Genomic DNA, 23,250 nt, shown 5'->3' with positions numbered 1-23,250 from the left:
TTTAATAAGATTCACTGTTTTACACATGCATGTATTCATATGTACCTATATACCTTCATTCAGTACATGCATTCAGTATTCATGGACACCGTGTTCATGGAAGCATGAGTGTACAGCATGCATGTATATGTGTGATATGAATGTCATTACATGCATATAAATCCATGCATACGTGTACATCTATTCCATGGTGTTATGTACATGTGCTATATGCAATGATAATAAAGCAGAATCTGACTAATAAGGGATTGAAACGTAGAATAAAACTATGATTTGCCAAACTTTTTTAGCTGACAGAGCTTGCTTGGAACCAGGGTTCAGGAAAAAGTTGTCCCATTAGGGAGTGGGAACCACATCAAAGTTGTCCAGCTCCCATTAATTTGCAACTGACATCTCCTGAAATACACACACCCCTGTGTCTTTTATGCTTTAAGGTGGCAATTACATAAAAACAAATCATTTTATTGTCACTCGTCAAACGTTGTGTACTTCACTGGCAGCTACGCTCCGAGCACTTCGCTGACAAGCTGCTATTAAAAGGCTTCAGCGCGATGGCAGCGGCGCTCTCTGGCAGGCGTCGCCATGTGGCTGATTCACTAAATACAGTTGTAAACACATGAACGGCGTGTTCTCTGGGACTTCAGGCTCAGGGTGACAAGCTCAGTGGCGGCGCTTGAGCTTTTGGAAGTAGTTTACAAAGAGAGAGCCCTGAGAAATGTTCGTCTTCTCTTTCCACCCTCCATCTTTGAAGGCTTCTCCCCATTCATTCATTCCTTGTCTGTAACTACTTGTCCTCTGGAGGGTCCCTCTCAGATGCTGAAAAGCTGGTCCTCGCCTTTGTTTCCTCCAGTCTGGACTACTGTAACACACTTCTTGTTGGGCTCCAATACATCCAAAGCTCTGCAGCTAGCGTAAACATGACCACATTCTCCACTCACTCCACTGGCTTCTGAGTATAAGGTTATATGCATCCATGGACACGCCGCTGCCCCCCTTATACTGCCTGTCTTTAGATGAAGGCACTATAAATAAAATGCATTATTATCTCAGGGCTAACACAGAGAGACACTCACACCTGGAGCCAATTTCATTTCACCAATGAACCTAACAAGAATGTCTTTGGACGGACAGGTCGAACATGCAAACTCCACACAGATTCAAACCCAGAGCCTTCTCGCTGTGAGGCATCAGCACTAACCATCACACCGCCGGCTTCTCTCCAGCCGAGAAGAAAATGGCAAAGCCTTCAGCCTGGCGTTTTGCTCGGGCAGCCCTACCTTCTTGACGTAGCCCTGGATGAGCTCCGGGGTGGGCACCTGCTCGGGAGACAGACATTCTTCCAGCTGCAGTTTGTACGTCGGGCAGACCGACTGGCTCCTCTCCACCCTGCGGGCACCACAGTGGGGGGGGGGCAGACACAGGACAATGAGTTTCAGCCTTTTCAGTCACAGATAAAACGCTCGCGACACATATCGGCACCCATGCATTAACACACATGCAGACGCACACGATCACAATCAGCCTTAAAAAACAACAACAAAAAAAAAAATGGCCTAAAATTAGAAAATTGCAGTCATAATATGAACAGGGCGCTACTGACAGACCCAGGCATTAAATACAAAAAGACCCCCTATCAACAAATTACACCGCATCAAGAGGCTTTGTTAATGCTCCTGTTGCCCTGTGGGAGGTGAGGGGAGAAAAAAATACAATAACACTTAAGGGAGACAAAGCTCCACAGGGATAAAATAAAGCACACACAGAAAGCTGGAAAGTCAATGCAAATCTTGTCTGCCTTCACCCCCCCTCGCGGCCCTCCCCTCCCCCTCTCCCCTCCCCGCCGAGGCCATACCAGTATTTTGAGCAGGGAGAATCTATTTATGTAGCGTTGCATTTTCCTTTTCTGTCCTCTGGAGGAAATCCCGGAGCTCCTGCCCCGAGGAGACTAAAGCCCCCGGCTTCTATCTCCCTGCCCCTCATTCCTGTTGACAAGGCGAGGAAAGGACCCCCCCCCTCTCCCCCCAACCCACACACACCCTTTTCCTCGGCGTGCAGCCTATGTACAGCAGACACTCTGCGTGAACTCCGGCTTTTGCAAGGACACCTGATGTGCAGCAGAGGGTAAAAGATGCACTCGTGCACAAGCTGCTGTGTGCATTAAAAAGACGCCCTTGGAGCTTCAGAGTTCACACCAAGAGTCCCCAGAGTGAACGCACACGTCTGTGCATCTTTGCGTGTTTTATCGCAGCGGTTTACTACCATGCTTCAGCAGATTCTTTTTCGTCAACTATTTTAATTTTTCCGTCTTGCGTTCAGCCGAGCAGTGATTCAGAACACAAAAACCGCAAACAGTCCACGCTTCAGGTTGGCCCTCGAGCAGATTAGATCAGAAGACACAGCGTGGGAGAGTTGGAGGTGCTGTAATGATAGCCATTTTCCCCTATTTACAGTCTTTATGCTAAGGCTAAGCTAAACATCTCCAGGCTGTTTACGATGAGAACACACAGATAAAGGAGGCTCATCCGACCCTGGGGAGAAAATAAACATATCTTCCAATGCCTTTAATGCTGAAAAGGAATCCTGGCCACGTTTCCTGCGATCTGTACGCAAAACACTGTAGGATTGTGCATGCATGTGCGTAAAAGTGTGTCAGAAACTGTAGCAGCAGAGATATTTTAAGTTTTTTATCACTACACGCTGCATCCTGTTCGTCCCGTCTGGAGGTTTTAGGCACAAAAAAACGCTCCTTTCTTCACAGAGCGAATCTTCTTCTCTGATTTGATGCTTAAATTTTATTATATTTGTAATTTTACTGCAGAAAAACGTTTGCACATACAATCACACGGTTTATTCGACCATAATAATGAAAAACAAACACACACACAGTCAACACTCTCGTGCTCCGTTGTTGCAGCGCACAACCGAGGAGAAACTGGGGCGACCGACTCGCTGAGCGCAAACATCACACGCTCTGGGAAACACGCATCACGACGAGCTCAGAACCAGCATCATAATATTCAGGGAAGTCTGGTGGTGGCTCCGTCAGAACCTCTGCAGACAGAGCTGCAGACGTCCAGGAGAGTGAACAGTGTAGTGCACAGCAGACCTGTTTAAACCAGCTACTCCTGAACCTGGACAAGACCGAGGAGATGGTCATTGACTTCAGGAGGAAGAGGACACCAGTGGAGATCATCATCACCATCCAGGGCCTGGAGGTGGAACTAGTGGACCACAACAAGAACCTGGGAGTCCACATGAACAACGGACTGGAAGGGAGGGACAACAGTGATGCTGTGGATAAGAAGGACCTGAATAGACTCAACTTCCTCAGGAAGCTCAGGTCTTTCAATGTGTGCAGTGAGTTACTAGAGTCTTTCTACCGGTCTGTTGTTGCCTTGTATTTTGCTGCTGTTTGTTGGGGGGAGTAGTACCAGCAAAAAAAGACATCACTGGGATGGAAGGCTGGACACGTGATTGGTTGGGAGTTGGAGGCAGGAGGACACTGGATAAACTGCTCTCCATCACTACAGCAGACACTAGATGGACAGAGGAGCTCATTCTCTACACAGCTTCTTTCATACCAAACTCTATCCAGCTGTATAACAGCTCACGTATCAACTAAGCTACTTTGACCAATTCATTCCCCTTGTGGATCATTAAAGTCTAAGTCTGACACAGGGAGGTGTGCAAGTCAAGAAGCAGCTTTAAAAGGCGAATGACATGATATAAAAACATTTCAAATGAATTTCAATCTGATTCAAAACCTAACAACATAATAAAATTCAGCTCTTCCGAGAGCTTCTTGATTTGATTTAATTTTCGTTTCGTGAAATATTTTCCGGATGACATCGCTCGCTGAGTCCGTACGCGCCTCCTGCGAGCGGGGGGGGAAGCAGCTGGAGAGGGAAAAGAGGAGAGCGACGGGCGAGGACAACGATTCAAACGGAGCATTCAGTCCTGGAGGGGAGGCCTCGGGTTAAAAATAGCAGCTGCATCACCTGCAGTCCGTCTTCTCTGCATGAAACAGTGACTTTTCATGCAGCGTGCAGCACCGGCTGTCAGCCCGCGAAGGCCTCGAGCCGTTAGACGGGTGTCAAACGCCTGCCTGCCCGCCTGCCCACCTACCTGGAGCCCCCTCCTGGTTGAGCACACCTGCTCTTCCCCCCCACCCCCCCTCCTCTCCGGTCTCTCGGCCCCAGATGGGTCACACGCTTTGTTTTGTTGTTTTCACCGCAGAACATCTTGTGTTGGACTAATCGCTCCCGTTCACATGGAAACTAATTGTGTGTTACTTGTTCAAGTCCTGCTCTGGGATTTGTTTGCGCCGAGCAGCGGTGACATCATTTATTAATCCGAGGTTTCCAATTACCAAGTGTTCTCTGAAGTATGAAAAGTGATTGGGTTGATATATTATTGTTTCGCGGTGGACAACAAACTCTGTGCAGCTGGTTTCATCTCCAGACGCTCTGAGAAGTAAACCTGCTCTCTTCCTGCCGGCTCGGGTGCTCGCCTCGTTTCTTTAGCATCGATTGTCACTCTGCAGCATTACCTGCTATTTTCTTCAATGTTTTGGATAATGGAATTTCCAATAAGTGGCTGCGTTTTATTTGTCCTCACAGCCGGAGTAATCATCATACATACAACTACCAGTCTGTTGATACTTGAGAGGAGGACTTGATAAGAATAAGAAAAGAACTCGAGAGCTGTTAAGATTCCACGAAGGTATCGAGACCTTAAACATCTGCAGTGATTCTCAAACCATTCGTTTGCAATTCACTCCAATTGTTGAACTCAAAAGATCTGTAATATACACCAATCAGGCAAAACATTATGACCACCTTCCTAATCTTGTATAGAGGCTGATGTTGCTGCTTCTGATCTCAACAACACGATCATCTGGAATGAATAACGTGTAGACCAGCTGGTCAGCATGTGGCCTTGTTTCCTACCTCCTAACCGCTGACTGTTTATACTGTGGACAAACCCATCGTGACGTCACCCATTGGATTTTTATCTCATCTTCTAACACAGAGACAAACAACCATTCGCACTCACACCTACGGTCAATTTAGAGCCACCACTTAACGAGCATGTCTCTGGAGGTGGGAGTTAAGCCGGAGTATCTGGAGAAAACCCACACAGACACAAGGAGAACATGCAATCTTCAACCAGAAATGTCCTTGACCCAATGGATTCTGGACCTCGAAAATGTAACCTGAACATGTGGTCGTCATGTTGGATGAGCTTTGGATGCTCCATTTTACAGCCTCAAGTGGCCACACGATGAACTGCAGTTTTTTTGCACTTCTGCATGGACACGTAGTCGTCTGCTCCCAACCAACAGCAGCTCTTCCTTTTTCCCTTTTTGAATCACGCCATCTGCATCCAGTCTCTACTGCCGTACATCTTTCCATCACAGCAACAGTTTCATTTCACATCTGTGTGTCCGAAATGTTTTGCACCCACTCGCCATCTCGCATTTCTTTGGTTCCGTCATATTTCTTCGATGAATCTTGTTTCGCGGCGAAGCTGCAGCGTTCAGGATGCTAGCGCCACCCACTGTTAAAACTAAACGTGTGGCCCATATTCCTGTCACAGCCCAGCCACCCACCTTCCCTCCCTGCCTCTGCCTCCCTAATCATCAGTCAGCTCAGCTCACCTGTGCACACAGCTGCTCCTCATCCTCTGCAATCAGGCCAGCATCTATTCACCAGCTCCTCACTCTGCTCCTCTGCCAGTCTCTCTTATGCCTGACTTCCTGGTACAGACCATCCAAGCATTCTGTTCTCAAACCTCCAGTGTTCCTGTGTGTTGTTGTGTGAGCTCCACACTCATTTTTATTTTATTTATTTATTTATTAAGTGTTTAAAATTAACTGCGGGGGAAATTAAAAATTAATCGTGGGCTGCAGCTTAATTAATGCGTGCTGCTGTATCACAGGTAACTAACACAGCACAAGTTATATATTTTTCTATCGAATCAGTAAAATGCTTCAAATTATTATCCATAATGTCGTCTGGTTCAGGACGTTTTTATAAGAGTTGGATTACGCTCTCTGTGCACAATAAAAGCTTCTCAAATCTGCTGCAGGAAAAAAAAAAAGTCAAGGCTGTGTTAAAAGCCTTTTTTCACAGCGGAGTCTGTGAATGAATCAGTTCTTTTTTTATTTTTTCTCCTGTGTTCCTGCTTCAAAAGACAAAGTCAGCCAAGTCCTCTCACCCACGTCCATCACCCATCGCTATGACGACAGAGTCGGGGTGCATCTGATGAACCGCTTCTAGTGTCACGTTTTCACACGTTCACAAATCATTTCACCACCGCAAATCCACCCTAATGGTTCCGAGGCCCTCACCTCCTTCCTCCTCCTCCCTATCAACCCATCTCCCTCTCTTTCATCCCCCTCTTTCTCCTCTCCGAGTGCACGGGAGCTCCGTGCAATTACCCAATGATGATGAATATATCCCATCAGACATTGCCTGCTGAACTGTAACCTCTTTCCGTCGCGCCTAAATTGAACACTGGGAAATCTGACAGTTGACATTTTAAAATTTCAAACGGTCCAATCCGTTCTGTGCATTCATTGCTCTCCTTTTTTTTTTTTTTTTCCCTTCCCGCAGCAGGTTGTAACGACGGTAGCCCACCGCTGCTGACAAATTACCGTCTCAGGTTTGTAAAGTTCCAACACGCTTAACCAGTCGTGTCAGTGTCAACGTTTGCAGGTGACGCTGAATGTGAACGACCTCTGGGTTTGTTGCTGAACTCACGCTGCTACATAGTGCACACGATAAATAAAAATAAAAAATACAGCTCTGGTAGTTTTGGAGTGATGCATGAACGGCTGCACGCTGGCTGCTTTCACTGCTTTAAATGACAGGACTCTGAGACTCCGAGAAGACTTGCAGTGGCGTTTTCTTCATGGGGCCATTGCATCCGACTCTTTTACTTCTGTCGTCAACCCTGCTGTGTCCAGCCAGTGCCCATTCTGCAGCTTAACAGAAACTACCTTTCATATTTTTAGCTCACAGTGTTTTTTTATTCTTTTAATGGATGTTTTTAAGCTTTTTAATCAAGATTTTACCACCACTAAACCTATTTATGGGGCAATGTGCAGGAAAGAAAACAAAATTTAAATTTTATTACCAGGAAAGACAAAATATCCATTTACATTTCAAGAAGAACTAGAATAGAGGGCCTGTCATGTAGTGATGCAGCCTCAGTCTGGCCCTGCAACCTGCGCTGCAGACTCAGGGTGAAAGATGAAAGATGTAAGAAGCTTCTCTGAAATGTGGTGCCGTAAAAATATCCTGCACGCGATCTTAAATAATGAGCTATTTTTTACCGACATATTGCACGATTAAGTGTTTTTGACTTTGTTTATGTATTTGCGTCATAATGAAAACAACATATCAGTAAGTATGTAGAAAAATAAGAAAAGTTTGAGCTGATGTAAAAGAAAATAAGTGTCATTTTGGATTTATCCCTAAAATAGAATAAAGTGTGGTTGTAAAACCAAAAAATCTTCGTCTCTTTAATTCCAGGGTCTGACAGAGAAACAGAACAGGGGAGACACTCTGCGCTCTGGTTTTGCCTATTCCTTCCTCCCCCCCGGTGGACATTCAAACTCCCCTGGGCCGGTGCTGATGTGAGAAGCTGTCTCCACGGTGACAGACGCTGCAGATAAAGCCCGGACCCTGCTGCATTCAGTCAGGGCCATCAAAGGACAGTAGACTGCCTCTGCCCTTTTCACTCAATCTCTGTCTCCTTTTTTTTCAATCACATTCAGATGCCTTCTGTCTTCTTCTTCTTCTCTAACCAGCTGTGATTTTCTTTTATCTTTTTTCAGTATATGAGATGCAGTCCATTCAGGTGTTGCCTTTTCAGTCAGAATCGATGTTTTTGTTGCACGTTTTTGTTTGTGCGGATCTCTGCGAGTGCCAGAAGTGAAACGGGGGGTTGTCTGCACGAGAGCATGGGAGGTGATTACTAATGGACTCGATCTGCAGGAAGTGGGGGCAGATCCAGATCTCTATGACGTGGTTTCATGGCACAGTTGGTGCATTTCAGTCACGAAACTTCTGCTCTTTCTACGATGGAATGTCATGAGTAAAACAAAAACAACTGAAGTCTAATATTTGATTCTTAGATGAAAAGTCAAAATATGCAATTCTGTATATGTATTAACTGCAAGACTTGTAGGTTGCATGTTCACATACTGTCGTTATCTAGCACCTCTTTGCAAAGTCAGTATGTTTACGTGCATATAAACTGAATTATTGCCTTAATCCAACTGTAACCGGACAACTTAAGTGCATGTAAACACGTTACTCCGATTAATATCAGTTCTCTTTATCCTACGACAGATTAGAAATTAATATTCTCAGGTGGAGTGCGAGTGGTTAATTCCCAGGTAAACACCTTCATCTGTGACTCAAAGCTGCATGAGTTTAAGTCTTTTTATATTATTTAAACCGGAGAGTTTACAGAAGAGGGACGTCTGGATTTCCTCACTCGGCCTGTTACCATCACGACTTCACCTCATATAAGTGGAAGACAACTGAGAAAAATTCTGTTTTTACACCGGCCTGTAGATGTGTTTATTTCTGCTATAAAGTTCAATAAGTTTTGGAGTCAGCCTCAACTGGACATTAGAGGAACTGCTTTGCTTCATTTTTCAACCTCAGGGGTTGGTGCTTGTAAAATAAGTAAAAACTAAAATCCTAAGAGGCCATTTAGCTCTTGAAGAGTCTGAAACGTCCAATCAAAGCCCTGGAAATTCAGTTGCATGAACCATTAATGTCCAGCATGAGTCATAAATTATACTTACTTAGTAAAAAAAAAAACTGATGAAATATTTATCGCTTCAAGATTCTGGGTCAACTTCAGATTAAAGTTACACAGCTCATCTCAAGAGGGAAAAAAGAACCAGAAATGAAAGCAAAACTACTTTAAAAATGCAGATAATTTTATAATACGTCTTGTTATTTTGGCTGCACAAAATGTTCGAGTCAGTTAAAAGGCTCCACTTTTCCAAAAAAACCATGCGGAGAAGCCAAAGCGATGGCCGCCGCTGTTTGTCACCCTGTAGAAATATCACGGGGTCCATGCGAATCGGAAGAGACCAATTATTCCGCCGTCCTCGGTGAGAAGCAGCAGCGTGTCGTTAATTATGTAATCCAACCACGTCTTCGTGAATATTTTCACATGCAGGCAGGTGATGGAGCGGAGGCCTGAGCACTGAGCCTGCACAGCAACAGGTTTTTATAAGATCCGCTCCTCTTTTCTTTCCCTGTCAGAGACTTTTCCCGTTTTCTCCCCCCGACGGTCGGGTGATTGACGGTAACCGGGGCGCGTGATAACGCCTTGCTCCGCTCATCTCTGGCAAAATTACAGTAAATAATGATAAAACAGGAAGTTTGACAAACCCAAATTAAGTTGTCATGTTTTGGCCGTGATGAATTATCTCACGCCGTGGGGGCTGATTCTCGTACTGAGCCGTACGACCGGGGAAAATCCACGGCCGGTTTCTGCAGAGGGAGGAAATCAAGGTCTGATATATGCAACAAACACGGGTTCGTCACACAGTTGGCACCAACTTGATTTTTTTATTTTTTTTGTCTGCACACCTAGGAATTTAAATTATCACCAGCATACATTTGCACAAACCAATTAATTGCTTCCTTTCTAATTTATTACTTTTGGACTCTCTGCTCTTATCTTTTGTTACGGTTTAGTTTAAAGCTTACTTGGCTCGCATCGTGTTTTTCTGCAGAGATTGAGCTTTTCCACGAGAACAAACAGGATTTCGAGAATGCATCACCTTTCTGGATCTCTCTTTAGTTTCTCATCTTCTTGCTGCGGAAGCGCCAGGGCACGGTGGCTCTAATTATTACACCTCTTACTCTTGGTTGCTTGTAATATCGGCTATTGGTTTTTGCGCAGCTATTGTACTGTCGCTGCCGGGTGAAATCTTTGGCTAAATGACTGAAATGTCAATGTAGATTAGCAGCAACAGTTTTGTGCTTTTGCACGGCGGCTAAGACACACAGGGTTTGTTTTTTTTGCATTCAGCGAAGGTGTTTTCAGTCGAGAGGGATCTTATTTCAGTGAAGTCGATTCATTCGTCCCATGTGCACGAACACAAGTGAAGTAATAAAGTCTATATTCTTGACTTGAACACATATAAGGGACGTGTAAACCATCCAGTATTTGTATTTTACAGGTTACATTGTCAGTTACACTTCAAATTTAAGACATGCATGTGTAAAAATAAGTATTCTTAAATTAGTCATTATAATTATGGATGTATCTGCAGTATTGGTTGGTGTTTTGTATTAAATGCAGCTAACAGAGGTGATTCAGGCTGACTTGAAGTGACAGAACATGACTGTGATGATGACTTGGTGATTGTGGGAAACAATAGAGGCGACTGTGGCTCAGTAGGTAGAGAGGTAGCGCTTTGAAAAGAGCTATATGGGAACAAAACAAGACCATTACCAGTGCCAACAGTCTGAATTAGCGAGCTAACAGATGAATGCTAATAGGAGAGAACCTGGCTGCAGACGTCTCAACAGAATAATCTCCCGGACAAACGCCGCTTCCCAAAGTTATTTGCTGCCTCCACAGCCCAAAATCTTTTTGACAAAACGAGTGATACAAATAAGTCATGTTTGGTCCAGTCAGAGCCTCCTCTGTTACAGAGTCCAGACTTTTCACCCTGACTCCTGAACGTCACTCAATCCGGGCAGACGCACAAATATTCACTTGTTCACTTGAAAACAGAGCTGCAGATATGTGAACCCTGTATAAAAACAGGGCAGGCTGCAAATTAGCACTGTCAATAGCATAGCATTTAATAGTGCTCTGGGTATTTCTGTGAAGTCTTCTCTCTGTACTGCAGCTAAAGGTCCAATATCGATGTGCAGCCTCCTTCTGCACAGCAACCGTTCCTCTGTTAGCGTTAGCGTTAGCCTTCTCAGATGCATTGCATTAGTACTTTAGTTGTATTTGAGGGCTGACGAGTCACGATCGTATGGGCTTCATCTGTAGTGAACTATTTCCACACATTTGATGAACCGCTGCTAGTTTTTCTGCATTGACCCTCTGGACTCCTCACCGTGTTTTCTAGGAGGCGTCCATGTTGTTATTGTCACGTGATCACTGACTAGTCTGCACAACGGTAAATGAGAAGCATGCGAAACAATCCAAATAAGAGGTTAACAGCTGGAGTGCTGCATATTGACTCGTGAAGCTGGTGCACGCCCTCTCACACATCCACGACCTGCAGCCAGAAAACAGTGTTTCAGTAAACAGGCCTGGATTCTTCTCACAGCCAGACAGACAGAGCAGCCCCCGGGGACTCAGCATGAACTGGCATGCAGACGGGAGGGAGGATAAAAAAAAAAAAAAAAGCTTCAGTCTTTTCGATTGTCACATTTTTTTTTTTCCTTTTGAACTGACTTCACAGTTTGTGCTCCTGAACGATCCGATGTGGGGGGTCACGACCGCTCGGTGCTGTCACACTCATTCAAAACCCTCTTTTTTATCCTCTTTAGGTCCAGAGAACGTGATATTTAGACGCAGACAAAACAGCGACTGTCCATCACTGCTCCTCCGTGCCCTTGGAGCAGCTCCCTGGCGTCCTGCCCCGACTGAAGTGCGTGCCCACCCCCACAGTTCCCAGGGACAGAAAAAAAAAAAAAATGATAATAAAAAGGGTGTGTGGGCACAGGGCTGGAGGGCAGATGCAGGAGGGGGGGCCACGGTGACTTTGGGCCATGCTGCTGTTTTTTTGGCCGGAGCGCTCGACGGGGCCCACGTGAAGCACAAACAGATGTCGCGATGCTCAGCTGTCGATGGAGCAACTCTGAAAGGTTGTGCAACTAAAACGATGGAAATCTTCCAGGTTGCACTTATCCCAAATAATAAAAACACACAAAAAAAAGTCATTTCTGAACCATAATACAAGAGCTGTAAACACAACCATCATGTCAGTCACCAAGCAGCTGGAAGATAAAGCAGAGACTGATTCCTCTAAGTGTATTTTCCTGCATAATGAAGCCAATTAAGGTACATTAGTAATCTCAACATGCTTTCTTAAGTGACTATAATGACTTCATCGTTTTGTGCTAACGAAGGTCTAATTCCGAAGAGTGTAGGCCCTGAAAGACGACTGCCTCAGGGTGAGACCTCTGTCTTTGTTTGGTAAAATACCTTCCTTTTATTAAATGCCCTCTGCTTTTACCATGTGATAACAGCGAGAAGCGCCTTCATGCTAACGTCTGGATGAGACAAGAAGCAAGAAACGTATTTATTCGACGTGAATTAGACAAAATCTTTCAGTTAAACTTAATAACTGTGATTCCTTACGTGCCCGTGCGTGTAATTAAAAGAGAAACCGCGCTAATCGCGAGAAAACAAACTGTTCTGATGACATCAGCGCTAACCTTAATCACTAAATTGTCTCCAGAGACAGAATTTTTTCCGTTCCCTTACGACGTCTGGAGAATAACGTTTCTCCTCTGTGTATCTTCTCAGCTCAGACACGTTTTATAGTTGAAAAAAATGGCTCTTACCCGTCATTTATCCGCACCAGTATGGCCCGGTAGAGCTGGTGCTGAGGGCTGTTGGACTCCGGACCACAGGGGTGGATGAACGGGTGGACGGCAGCCAGGACGAAGCCCTGCTGGTAGAGCTCCTGCAGCTGACCCGGCAGCTCCCGCACCGACGACAGTCGCAGGGTGGACGTCCCACCTGAGAGGAAGCGAGAGGACGAAGAACGAGTGAGAAAAAATGATTTGCATGTTCGTTCAGGTTAGTGCGGGTTTTTATCTCGGTGGGATTTACATTTTCATGCTGGTGTTTAGCTCAGATTCAGGGATAAACTTACACATTGTTCATATAATGTTGTGTTTTTTCATGTTTCTGTTGATGTGCATCCAGAGAAAGTTCTGACATGCAGTCAACAGTGTTCACATGCAAACTATTTTATGATCTAGGCCAGAAAATGACTTGTATTCATGTGTAGAGAGATGCTGACTGCTGATCAGACGTCCCTCTCTACGTACTGAGCTCCTGTCCCAGGAACATTCATGAAGTTCCCCGTGTTCCAGTCTGTCAGCCGTGGTCGTGCTCACTACTCGTGTTCCCGTCCAATTCTTTCTTCAGTTTATTGTAAACAAATTGCCTAAGTCTCCAAATCAAGCGGCGCTGTTGCAACAGAGAGGTTCACTGCTGAGAGTCTGCAGGGTCAATTTTAAGTTTGTTTTGCGCTTGTTGTTCCTACGTCATCCTCTCATTTAAATGCAAATTCTTTTCTTTCTTTCTTTTTTTTAACCATTCACACATTCCCTAAAGCTTTGCCCCTTGAATCAGGCTCCAAACAGAACTAACAGAGTCAGTTACAGAGAAACCAGCAGATCAACCTGGTTATTCTCAACTTTTTCTTGACCCTCTTCAGCCTCCACCTGTCCACCACATGCCTGCAGTTTGCCTCATTCTGCTCCTCTCTGCACACCTGGCTGTCATTGTCTCAGTGAGACACACCTGTCCTTTGTTCCCTCATATATATATATATAAATATAACTATATATGCACACACACGGAGCAGCTGTTCACCTTTGAATCTCATCTATTCTGCCTCTTTCTTCATTTCTCGCATATGACATGAACAGAATAAAAAGCTTTTAGTGCACATTAAGTCTCTCCAGTGAGTTAGCGGAGCAGCAAGAACAGATCCAGTTCACACAGTCTCAAGTGATTCACAAGTAAACCGAGGAAACTACGAGGGGAAAAAAAAAAAAAAAGAACAATTTTCCACTCCAGCTCTTGTATTTCTGTCAAACTGCTAACTGATGAAAATGACAGTCCTTTGAGGCAGTTAGCCTCTTTTATTTCATTTGCGCGCTCAGAAAGAAAGGTTCCCGGGTTTAGCGAGAACGTGCGTCACGTCTTTTAAACCCCCGACAGCTTCGAGGAGTTCAGACCAATTTCGAGAGTCATTTCGGGGAGCTGGTTTTGGTGGTTAGCTTTCTGCTCCGTCCTCTCAATCTGGGCGTTGATGAGAGTCCATGAAAATCCTGTCAGAGCTGATTGCCTTGGCTTTGCATCTCAGAGGTTCTCGCTCTACGCTGACACTTAATTTGATTTTTTTTTTTCTTTCTTCCAAGTGGAGCAGACAGGGCCCTGACGCTAATGAACCGCAATCAGTCAGTGACCAGCTCTTTAAAAAGGAAGTCGCCAATAGCTGCGTTTCCATTATGCTTTTTCTGAAAAAAAAAAAAAAAATACAGTACATACAATCGCTCTTTGTGCGTGTTTCCATTAGGGACGTGCGCATCGACCTAAATATCGACAGCATCGATACCAGGGCTGGTATCGGATCGATAATAGCGTGATGAGGTCGATATTTTTGTTCCAGTTTCTAGTAAATCACTCCTCACAGAGTTCATGCAGCTTCTCTCCAGGTCTGCAGGAGCTTCTCCGTCCTCAGTTTCAAACTCAAATCCTAGAATCTCAGCAGCGTCGCACAACTGGAACCGAATCCGTTATATAAAAGCGTCGGTACTAAGAAGAGAAGACGGTTACACGGGACGCAGACTCACTTCTGTGGTGGAAAATGAACGAGCCAACGTTTCCCTCTCTGAGCAGTTTTTATATTTATCATCACATTGTTGCTTTTGTTTACTCATTTTGCTCGACTCACTTTGTTACTGACTTTATATTTGGGTTTTGTGCATTTTTCTTGGGGAATGGAAACACAGCAAGTGACACTTTTGAAGAAAAATAGAACAATGCACGATATGTATAAACAAAAATGATGCCGTAAATGTTTGAGACTTTCCAAACCGTCGATGGAGGATGTAAACACGGCTGTATGAATAAAACGCAAACAGGGTACATGGACGCAGGAGTGACGGTGATTATGTGTTTATGTGTCATTACGAAGGCGCGGAGAAGACGAGTGCACAGATACGGAGACGGAGACGGAGACGGAGACGGAGACGTCCCCCTGCAGCCTGGACGGGACGGTTCAGGATCAGCTGAGCCAGCTCTGGCAGCACCAACGAGGTTCAGACACCGAGACCGATTTCAAAAGTCATTTCCAGTTTGTTTTGGCAGCTAGCGCTAGCTTAGCTCCTTCCTCTCCGTCTGGGCGTTGATGGGAGTGGATTAATATCTGATTGCTTTGGCTTTGTGTCTCAGCAGCTCTTTCTTTCTTTGCTCTGACACTTTGATTTTTCTTTTCTCCTCTTAGATCAACACGTCCGAGCGGAGCCGACAGGACCTCGACACTAATCAGCTGCAATCAGTTAGTGATCAAGTTGTCAATGAAGCTTCAGCTAAACGCTCCGTCTCAGTGATGAAAATATAGTCGAATGGACAGAGCTTCAACTCAAACCACACTGTTAAAAAAAAGTTTAGAACTCAACTAAATCACGTCATCTTGTTGCTTTGACTCAGTTCATTTGAGTCAACGTATAATGTAAAGTTTATTACACTTAAAAACACGAGTTGATGAAACAGTTGGTTTAGAAAATATGATTTAAGACATGTTGGTTGAATGTATTTTTTTCCTACAAATGAGGATCAAGTGGCTCAACATGAAATACATCATTTATACAACACGCAGTTTGTTGACTCAACTTTCTCTATCAACTAATGTGGACTGGGAAACATTACCAAAGGCAACTAAAAAAGATATTTGTTTAACTTATTTTATCAAGTTAATGCAACCTCTATTGTTTACCTCTAAGTTACTTGAGATTGCAGAACTGGTAGCTTTTAAAAAATTGAGCAAACTAATATCTAGAAAGAATCTACATGAGGATTAGACACTCAAACGTAAGATAATTCAATAAGAACTCCGAGTTAGAGTCATTCATTTAAATTTATTTCAAACTCTGAAGTATATTTACTATATAGCCGAGTTAATACAACCAAAGAAAAACCAAACTCGGTCATACACGATCATACATCATATGTGAAAACGTTGTTTCAAACACCAAAAAAAAGGAAGAATTACTAAAATGATAAGATCATCAAAATAAATGATTGTTTAACTATTAAGAACTCCTCATAAACACCTTCTATTCTGTGTTTTGATTTAACCTGAGGTGTTTCACAAGGTTTGTTGTGTTTAGTTACTTTCCACTGTGTTCATCACTACATTACCTCCAGTTATTATTATTATTATTATTAGTTTATTGAATTGGGACAATGCACATTAATCAACATTGATGCCTTGGTATCAGTGCTCCTTCAGTGTTTTTTCTCCGGATGAATTCATGAATGACCGAAGTATTGAAAGTATCGATATTTTGATTTTACAGCATAAAGACCCGGTATCGGAAGTATCGATATTCCAGCATCGATCTGGATTAGAGCACAGATACTGAGAAAGAAGAAAGTTCCTCTCAATCTAGGCATTGATGGGAGCTGATTCACGTCTGATTGTCCGAGCGGAGCAGACAAGGTCCTGCCACTAACGAGCTGCGATCAGTTAGTGACCAGCTCTTTAAAGAGGAAGTCTTCGATGAAGCTGCAGCTAAAAGCTCATTATTCAGCGTTATTTTTCCCCCCAAACGCCCGAAGCTTGAAAACCTGCATCAGAGCAGACGGTCTCGGGGAGCAGCCCAGCTGTGTTTCCAACAAGCCGCACGCAGCTCCTGTCAGGCCAGCGCCGTCCAATCAGGATGTATGGTAATGAGTGTGGGAAGGGAGAGCGGTTCGGGCTCGGCAATGGAAGCAATTAGATTAGAAAGAGGAACTTGATATTGGGGAAAGATTGAGGAAGAGGTCAGAGCGGAGAGGAGGAAGAGGGGAAGCCGTGATTGAGACGAAAGCCGCGTGGACGGTGGCTCGGGTCCCGGCAGCACAGCAGCGCTGTATGTGGCAACATTTACAGCGCGGCCAAACAGCTGGAGGCGCGTGGGACAGCGCCAAGACAAAGGGCTGGACGCAGAACGGGAGAGCGTGCAGGGGGAGAGGAGGCCGTCTGCGCAAGCTGTCACAAGACGTGGGAAACGCAGCTATGGCTAATTACAGTCAATGAGACTATACAGAAGGAAAAAGGTTCAGATCCCTGGGAAAAGTCGGCCTGTCGAAGTTCAGCGAGGGGTCAGACTGAGGGCGGGCGGCGGCGGAGCAGAGTCGCCGATACCGGACGGTGTTTGGTGCGTCTGGTCTGATTGTGTTCGGATCCAACACTTGAAGTGTGACTGTCATGTGTGGACACATGAATATTGTTTCTTTACGTTAAATTCTCCACGTTCATGCTCAGTTCACGGTGAATCAGGGGTCAACCTCCAGCCACACATACCGTCTACTACTGTACACGTTTAATTTTATTAAATCTGGACACGGGAAACATGTCGATCTGCTAAATCTGTGTCAACAACTATTCAAATTATCCCCGAAGACGCTTCACAGAACCCAGAGTCTGAAACATCCAGAGCAAGAACTAGGAGAAGAAACACTCAATTTCTGATTCAGTGTCACCGGAGTCAGCTCCAACCATGAGCTTTACCAGAAAGCAAAGTCCTGAGCCTGAAAGTAGAGAAGGTTTCCGCCTCCACAGGAGAGGAGCCTGAAAGCTCAACGTCTAATTTCCAAAAACTCTAGGAGCCACAGGTGAGACTGCGCTTTGAAAGCAGAGTACAATGAGGTCTTTAGGGTGAGATGGAGGTTTCGCATTTCAGGGTCGGAGGAGTTTTGCATTTTACGGGGAGCCCATGAAGAGAAGCTAAAATCAGGGAAGTATATGAAGACTGAATGCCAACCCCCACGGTCCTAACAGGAGGGCTCAAAGGTGCGACTGGGACATTAGCTGCCTTCACATTTACCTGCAGCTTTTCTACAATGGCACTTTTTTTTGCAAAGATTAAATAAGGAATATTTCCATCCATTGCCTTTACGAGACAACAGTGTCCATCTACCTTCAGTACACGCTCAAACTCATCAGAATTACTGTTCGTTATAGATGCTCCTACTCAAAGTGAACCAGTGTTTGGAACAAAGAGTAATATGTAAAGTAGGGAATTATATTAAGAATACAAAAAAAAAAGCAGCCTATGTAGAGAGGAATTTTGCAAACGTTGCATGTTTTGATCTGAATTTCACTTCTTTAATGCATCATCCTCCGTTGAGTATCTGGGGGTTACAGAGTTTGCGGCAGCGTTGGAGGACCAGAACGTTTCTGGAGTACGAGCTCCTCTCTCCACACTACATTAACTCAGACACAAGGATTTACTGGCCTGAATCCATTGGACTCTAGGAGAAGACGAGGAGAGACTTCAGGAATGCGCCGAGGAGGAGATTTAGGACGTTTAGGACCAGATCAGGACGTCGGTTCGACCGTTGCTGAACACGTACGCTGAGTCACCTTCTTCTTGATGCTTCTTCCTCATTGTTTTTCTTGGACTCGGTTGCGTTTTTCAACACTTTTCCTGATATGTGAGTTTCATTAAAGTTCTCGTGCTTCCCTCTCTGGCCCTCCCTTTGGGTCCCACCTCCCGGCTACACATCATAACAGCTTCATTTTTATTCTGGCAGAGGTTCCACTAGAGCAGGGACCCACGTCTGGAGAGACGGCAGACCAGATACAGGAATCAATACCACTCTGAAAACTGAGTTAATTTCGATTCATTTTCAGTGTGATATTTACCCTTCTGCTGCTGCTACACAAACCATCCCTCTACTTTTCCTCTTCCCGATTCAAGGTTTCAGGTCGGCTGTTTACATGTGAGGGGATCTATTCTGATATGATATTTACATGTAGCTTTACTTTTTATAGACGTGTGACATTCAATGAAAACTTCTTCTTCTTCTTCTTCTTCTTCTTGTGAATGGCACTGACATCGAGTTTGGATCTGGATAATCTAAATCCTATAAAATAATCCCGTGACCAATCTCTCGTCCAACCAGCGTAGTAGTTGCTATTGTTCTTACACTTTTATTCTTTAATCCACAGCTCGATTCAGGAAAGTTTGTGGGTTTAAATCCATTTTTGCGTTGTCTTTTGTATTTGTGTTATAGCAGCCAGTCTTCAAGGTTTTCCAGCGGTTCCTTTCTTTTTTGAACAGTTCGATATTTATTTTTTTTTTCTGCTAAGCGTGCAATACTTCTAGTTCTTCCAGAGTTAATAAAAAGAGAGCATGCGCAGACAGAACGGAGCCTGACTTCATTCAGATTCACCGTCTACATGACGTTCAATCGGTTTGAGTAAAGGAATATTCTACCCCTGTGAAACTAAATGAAATTTCATTCAGCCTGGGCCTGTCTATTCCGATTGAGGTGTTTATATGTTTGCATTTTCATCCGGCTCCGTGTAAACCCGGCTACTAAAACTGTTTCTCCCAGTTTCCACTTTGCAAAGTGACAAATTCACTAAAACTGATGTGTGACACTGCAGGCTGCAGCGCTCCGCTACATCATCAGGTCTGCAACAAAGTGGAAAATGGATTTCTGGAGCAACCCTGGAGCAACCACAGATGATGATGAGGAGGAGGAGGAGGAGGCAGCTCCTGTGATGTAGATGCAGAACTGATTCCCAGCTCCTCCCTCCCTCTGGGTAATAAATCCAGAGGTTCATTGTGAAACGTATAAGACGGGAAATAATAAATAAAAAAAGAAATAATAATAATAATAATAATAATGACAGGCTGTTTCCTGAGGCTGAGTGAGTGCGTCGGCTAAAAATACTCTCAAATTTCTCAATCACACTCTGTCCTGCTGCGCCACAATGCAGGAGCTTTAGAAGTTAAAAGGCGTGGAGGAATTAACACAGAAAAATAGGCCGCCACTGGAAACGGGTGAAACGTACTCACCCCCTCCTTCTCCCTTCCTCATCTCCCCTCTCCTCTCCTCTCCTCGCTTTCCCTCCACTGCCTTTAGAAATGGAATTAATCCTTCTGTGATCTGTGATTTAGTTTTTTCTTTCCCCTCTTCCTTTCCCGTTCTGGTGCGAGGCTGAAAAACACGGCGTCCGCTCCCGAGAGAGAGGGCTGCTGTAGTGGTTCGAGAGGAGGTAGATATTTTTTTTGGGGGGTGGGGGGGGGAATTAAACCAAACTTTGCTGCCTCCCTGATCCCCTTAGTTGAGATGAGTAAATAAGGAGTGGTTTCAACTGGGGGGTGTGAACACAGCCGCTGGGAGACTTCTTAACTTGGCTTTAATCACTGTGTGAGCTGCTAATAATGTCGTCCTTTAAATACATTTATTTATCACAAATCCCTCACTGTTCTCAGGGTGTTTACTCTGCCACCGAAAATCCTGTTATCCAAGGAGGGAGCCGCTCTCTCAGCGTAGTTGAGAGTAAATTAGCCGCTCGATGCAAGTGTCAGCGTTGCTTTTTGTCGTTTTCTGCAAATATTCAGGCCTCCGTCGTCAAACGGCCAATCTGCTTGAACCCCTACAAGGCAAAACCCAGGGGCCAATTACTTTGTGTTTACCCTGGAAGAAGATTCACCACGCTCACGTGTAAACTCACAGGAACGAACGGCTTCTCGACAAATAAAAGAAAAAGAAGACGTGGGTGGGTCTGGAGGGGTGGGGGCTGGTTCTGTCTGACAACCAACAAATTGGTTTTTCTGGAAAATTGTGTTAGTGTAAAGCCGTCAAACAAGCCCTGCCATTAAACACAGGGGGAGTAAACAAAGCAGGAGGGAGATACACAGTATGTACGAATGTATGAGGAGGCAGTGATGGCTGTGTCTCCTGGTTAATGGGAGAGGGAAGGGGGAGGGGGGCGCCGTCATCTTCACATGACATCAGGATGAGTTTTCAGAGCTGTTTATATCAGACACTGATTAGAAAAAATGTGCTATTTAGGTCACAGGAAATGAACAAACGAATGATATACACTCACCTGCCACTTTATTAGGTACACCTGTTCAATTGCTTGTTAACTCAAATAGCTAATCAGCCAATCACATGGCTGCAATTCAGTGCATATAGTCATGTAGAGGTGATTAAGACAACTTCATGAAGTTCAAACCGAGCATCAGAATGAGGAAGAAAGAGGATTTAAGAGACTTTGAACGTGGTCTGGTTGTTGGTGCAAGACGAGTTGGTCTGAGTGTTTCAGAAACTGCTGATCTACTGGGATTTACACACACAACCAGGTTTACAGAGAATGGCCCAAAAATGCTTTGTTGATGTGAGAGGTCAGAGGTCAGAGGAGAATGAGCAGACTGGTTGGAGATGATAGAAAGGCAACAGAAACTCAAATAACCACTGGTTCCAACCAAGGAATGCAGAATACCATCTCTGAACGCACAACACGTCCAACCTTGAAGAAGATGGGCTACAGCAGCAGAAGACCACACCGGGGGCCACTCCTGTCAGCTAAGAACAGGAAACTGAGACTACAGTTCACACAGGCTCACCAACACTGGACAATGGAAGATTGGAAAAACGTTGCCTGGTCTGATCATTCAGATGTCAGGGTCAGAATTTGACCTAAACAACATGAAAGCATGGATCCATCCTGCCTTGTATCAAACGTTCAGGCTGGTGGTGGTGGTGTAATAGTGGGGGGGTCATGGTTTAAATGCCACAGTCTACCTGAGTATTGTTGCTGACCATGTCCATCCCTTTATGACCACAGTGGACCATCCTCTGACGGCTACTTCCAGCAGGATAATGCACCATGTCACAAAGCTCATATCATCTCTAACCGGTTTCTTGAACTTGACAATGAGTTCACTGTTCTCCAACGACCTCCACAGTCACCACATCTCAGTCCAATAGAGGAACCTTTGGGATGTGGTGGAACAGGAGATTCTCATCATAGATGTGCAGCCGACAAATCTGCAGCAACTGTGTGATGCTATCATGTCAATATGGACCAAAACCTCTGAGGAATGTTTCCAACACCTTGTTGAAAGTATGACACCAAGAATTCAGGCAGTTCTGAAGGAAAAAGGGGGTTGTACATTCAGCCATAATGTATTTCTTATTTATGAATGGATCTTTTAGAATGAAGTTCAACATTTCCTTTACATCTCATGATCTCCTGTAGTTCTAAGAGCACTAGAATGATTTGATCAGAAGCATCTTCCCATGTTTACACTGATACTAATCATCAGAATAAAACTCTCACCTGGTCAGATGTAGCAGGGTGGTGTCATACTTTGATAACCTGACATCTTCTAACAACTATGTACATGTTTGATGCGCTGGTTTCTCTCTGGTTATTGGAATAAATCCATTCTCAATGAGCAAACTGGGCTAAACATCAGGTGAGGAGTTTCTTTCAACAACCAGTTGTTGAAATAAGACATTTTTTAAAGGTGAACCGAGCTGGAATGTGGACAGCAATGTTAATGCTTGGTTCATTTTCTTCTACTAAATTAGTTTCATTAAAGTTTGGGGGGAAAAAAAAAACATCTTGCAGAACCACTTAGTCAAAAAGGTTCTATCCAGGTTCATGTTTTGGGGCATGTAAACACAGACAGTTTATTTTATGTAAACTATTAAGTAGGAATGTCTGATATATATTATAAATATTATCTGTGAAAATTGAGCATCTGGGATGAGGTTAAAGAATGAGCTGTGAACCTCGATCTGCAAGTCCAACTGTGAGAAGTGGGGAAAACATTTGTGAAATTAAAAAAAAAAATCCTTTCCGATCCCTAAAATCAGATACTCACATGAATAAGTTATTACTTTTAGGGAAAATGTGTAAATAAAACACGTAAATAAACGGAAGCGGCTGAAACGTAGCGGTGGGAAACTGTTTAGCGCAGGCTGTGGATGGAGCGTGTTGTGTGTTTGAACGGGTTTTGGCTCCGCATTCGTTTCAGCGAGAGGATGTAAACATGCGGTTTGAAGATGAATGCGTGAGAGAGTTCATGTGAGGAGCAGAATAAATAATAAACACCCCCTTTCCATTTCTCCCTGTGATGCTGAACTTCCACACACGGCCACACACGTTTAACTGACTCATCACTTGGAATTAAAGCTGGTTCAATGTCATATCTGGACCAAACCCAGATACCAATATTTACTCTGAACGAATCTGACTGCATCAGCCTGTGTTTTCCTGCTAATCGAGTTAAGCCCCGAAACAGAGAAGCCCATGTGGTGGAAATGCGGCTGAAGCCGTTTGCCAACGGCACGAGAAAAAAATGTAAAAATGACAGCGTGCATGACTCACATGATGGAGTTCACGGCCACACAGAGCGTGATGTTTACCATGGTTATCGTAACATACAGCAGCACCTTACGACTGCAAGATCTGGAAATGCTGGA

At 44.3% G+C, this 23,250-nt stretch overlaps 1 protein-coding gene across 3 annotated transcripts in view; it reads right to left on the bottom strand.

Moving 5' to 3' along the window:
- Positions 1-23,250, bottom strand: part of LOC125015946 (raftlin-like) — a 126,564-nt gene that overhangs the window by 59,686 nt on the left and 43,628 nt on the right. For all 3 annotated transcript variants that reach the window (XM_047598052.1, XM_047598054.1, XM_047598053.1), the window contains exons 3-4: positions 12,573-12,750; positions 1,278-1,386 (exon numbers count right to left, since the gene is read on the bottom strand). In XM_047598052.1, the coding sequence (XP_047454008.1) occupies positions 1,278-1,386; positions 12,573-12,750 (287 nt within the window). The remainder of the gene's footprint in view (positions 1-1,277; positions 1,387-12,572; positions 12,751-23,250) is intronic.

Source organism: Mugil cephalus, chromosome 11 (genome assembly GCF_022458985.1).
Source record: "Mugil cephalus isolate CIBA_MC_2020 chromosome 11, CIBA_Mcephalus_1.1, whole genome shotgun sequence".
Taxonomy (NCBI): Eukaryota; Metazoa; Chordata; class Actinopteri; order Mugiliformes; family Mugilidae; genus Mugil; species Mugil cephalus.
Note: the sequence above shows the minus strand (reverse complement) of the source record. Positions and strands in the feature narration are given on the sequence as shown.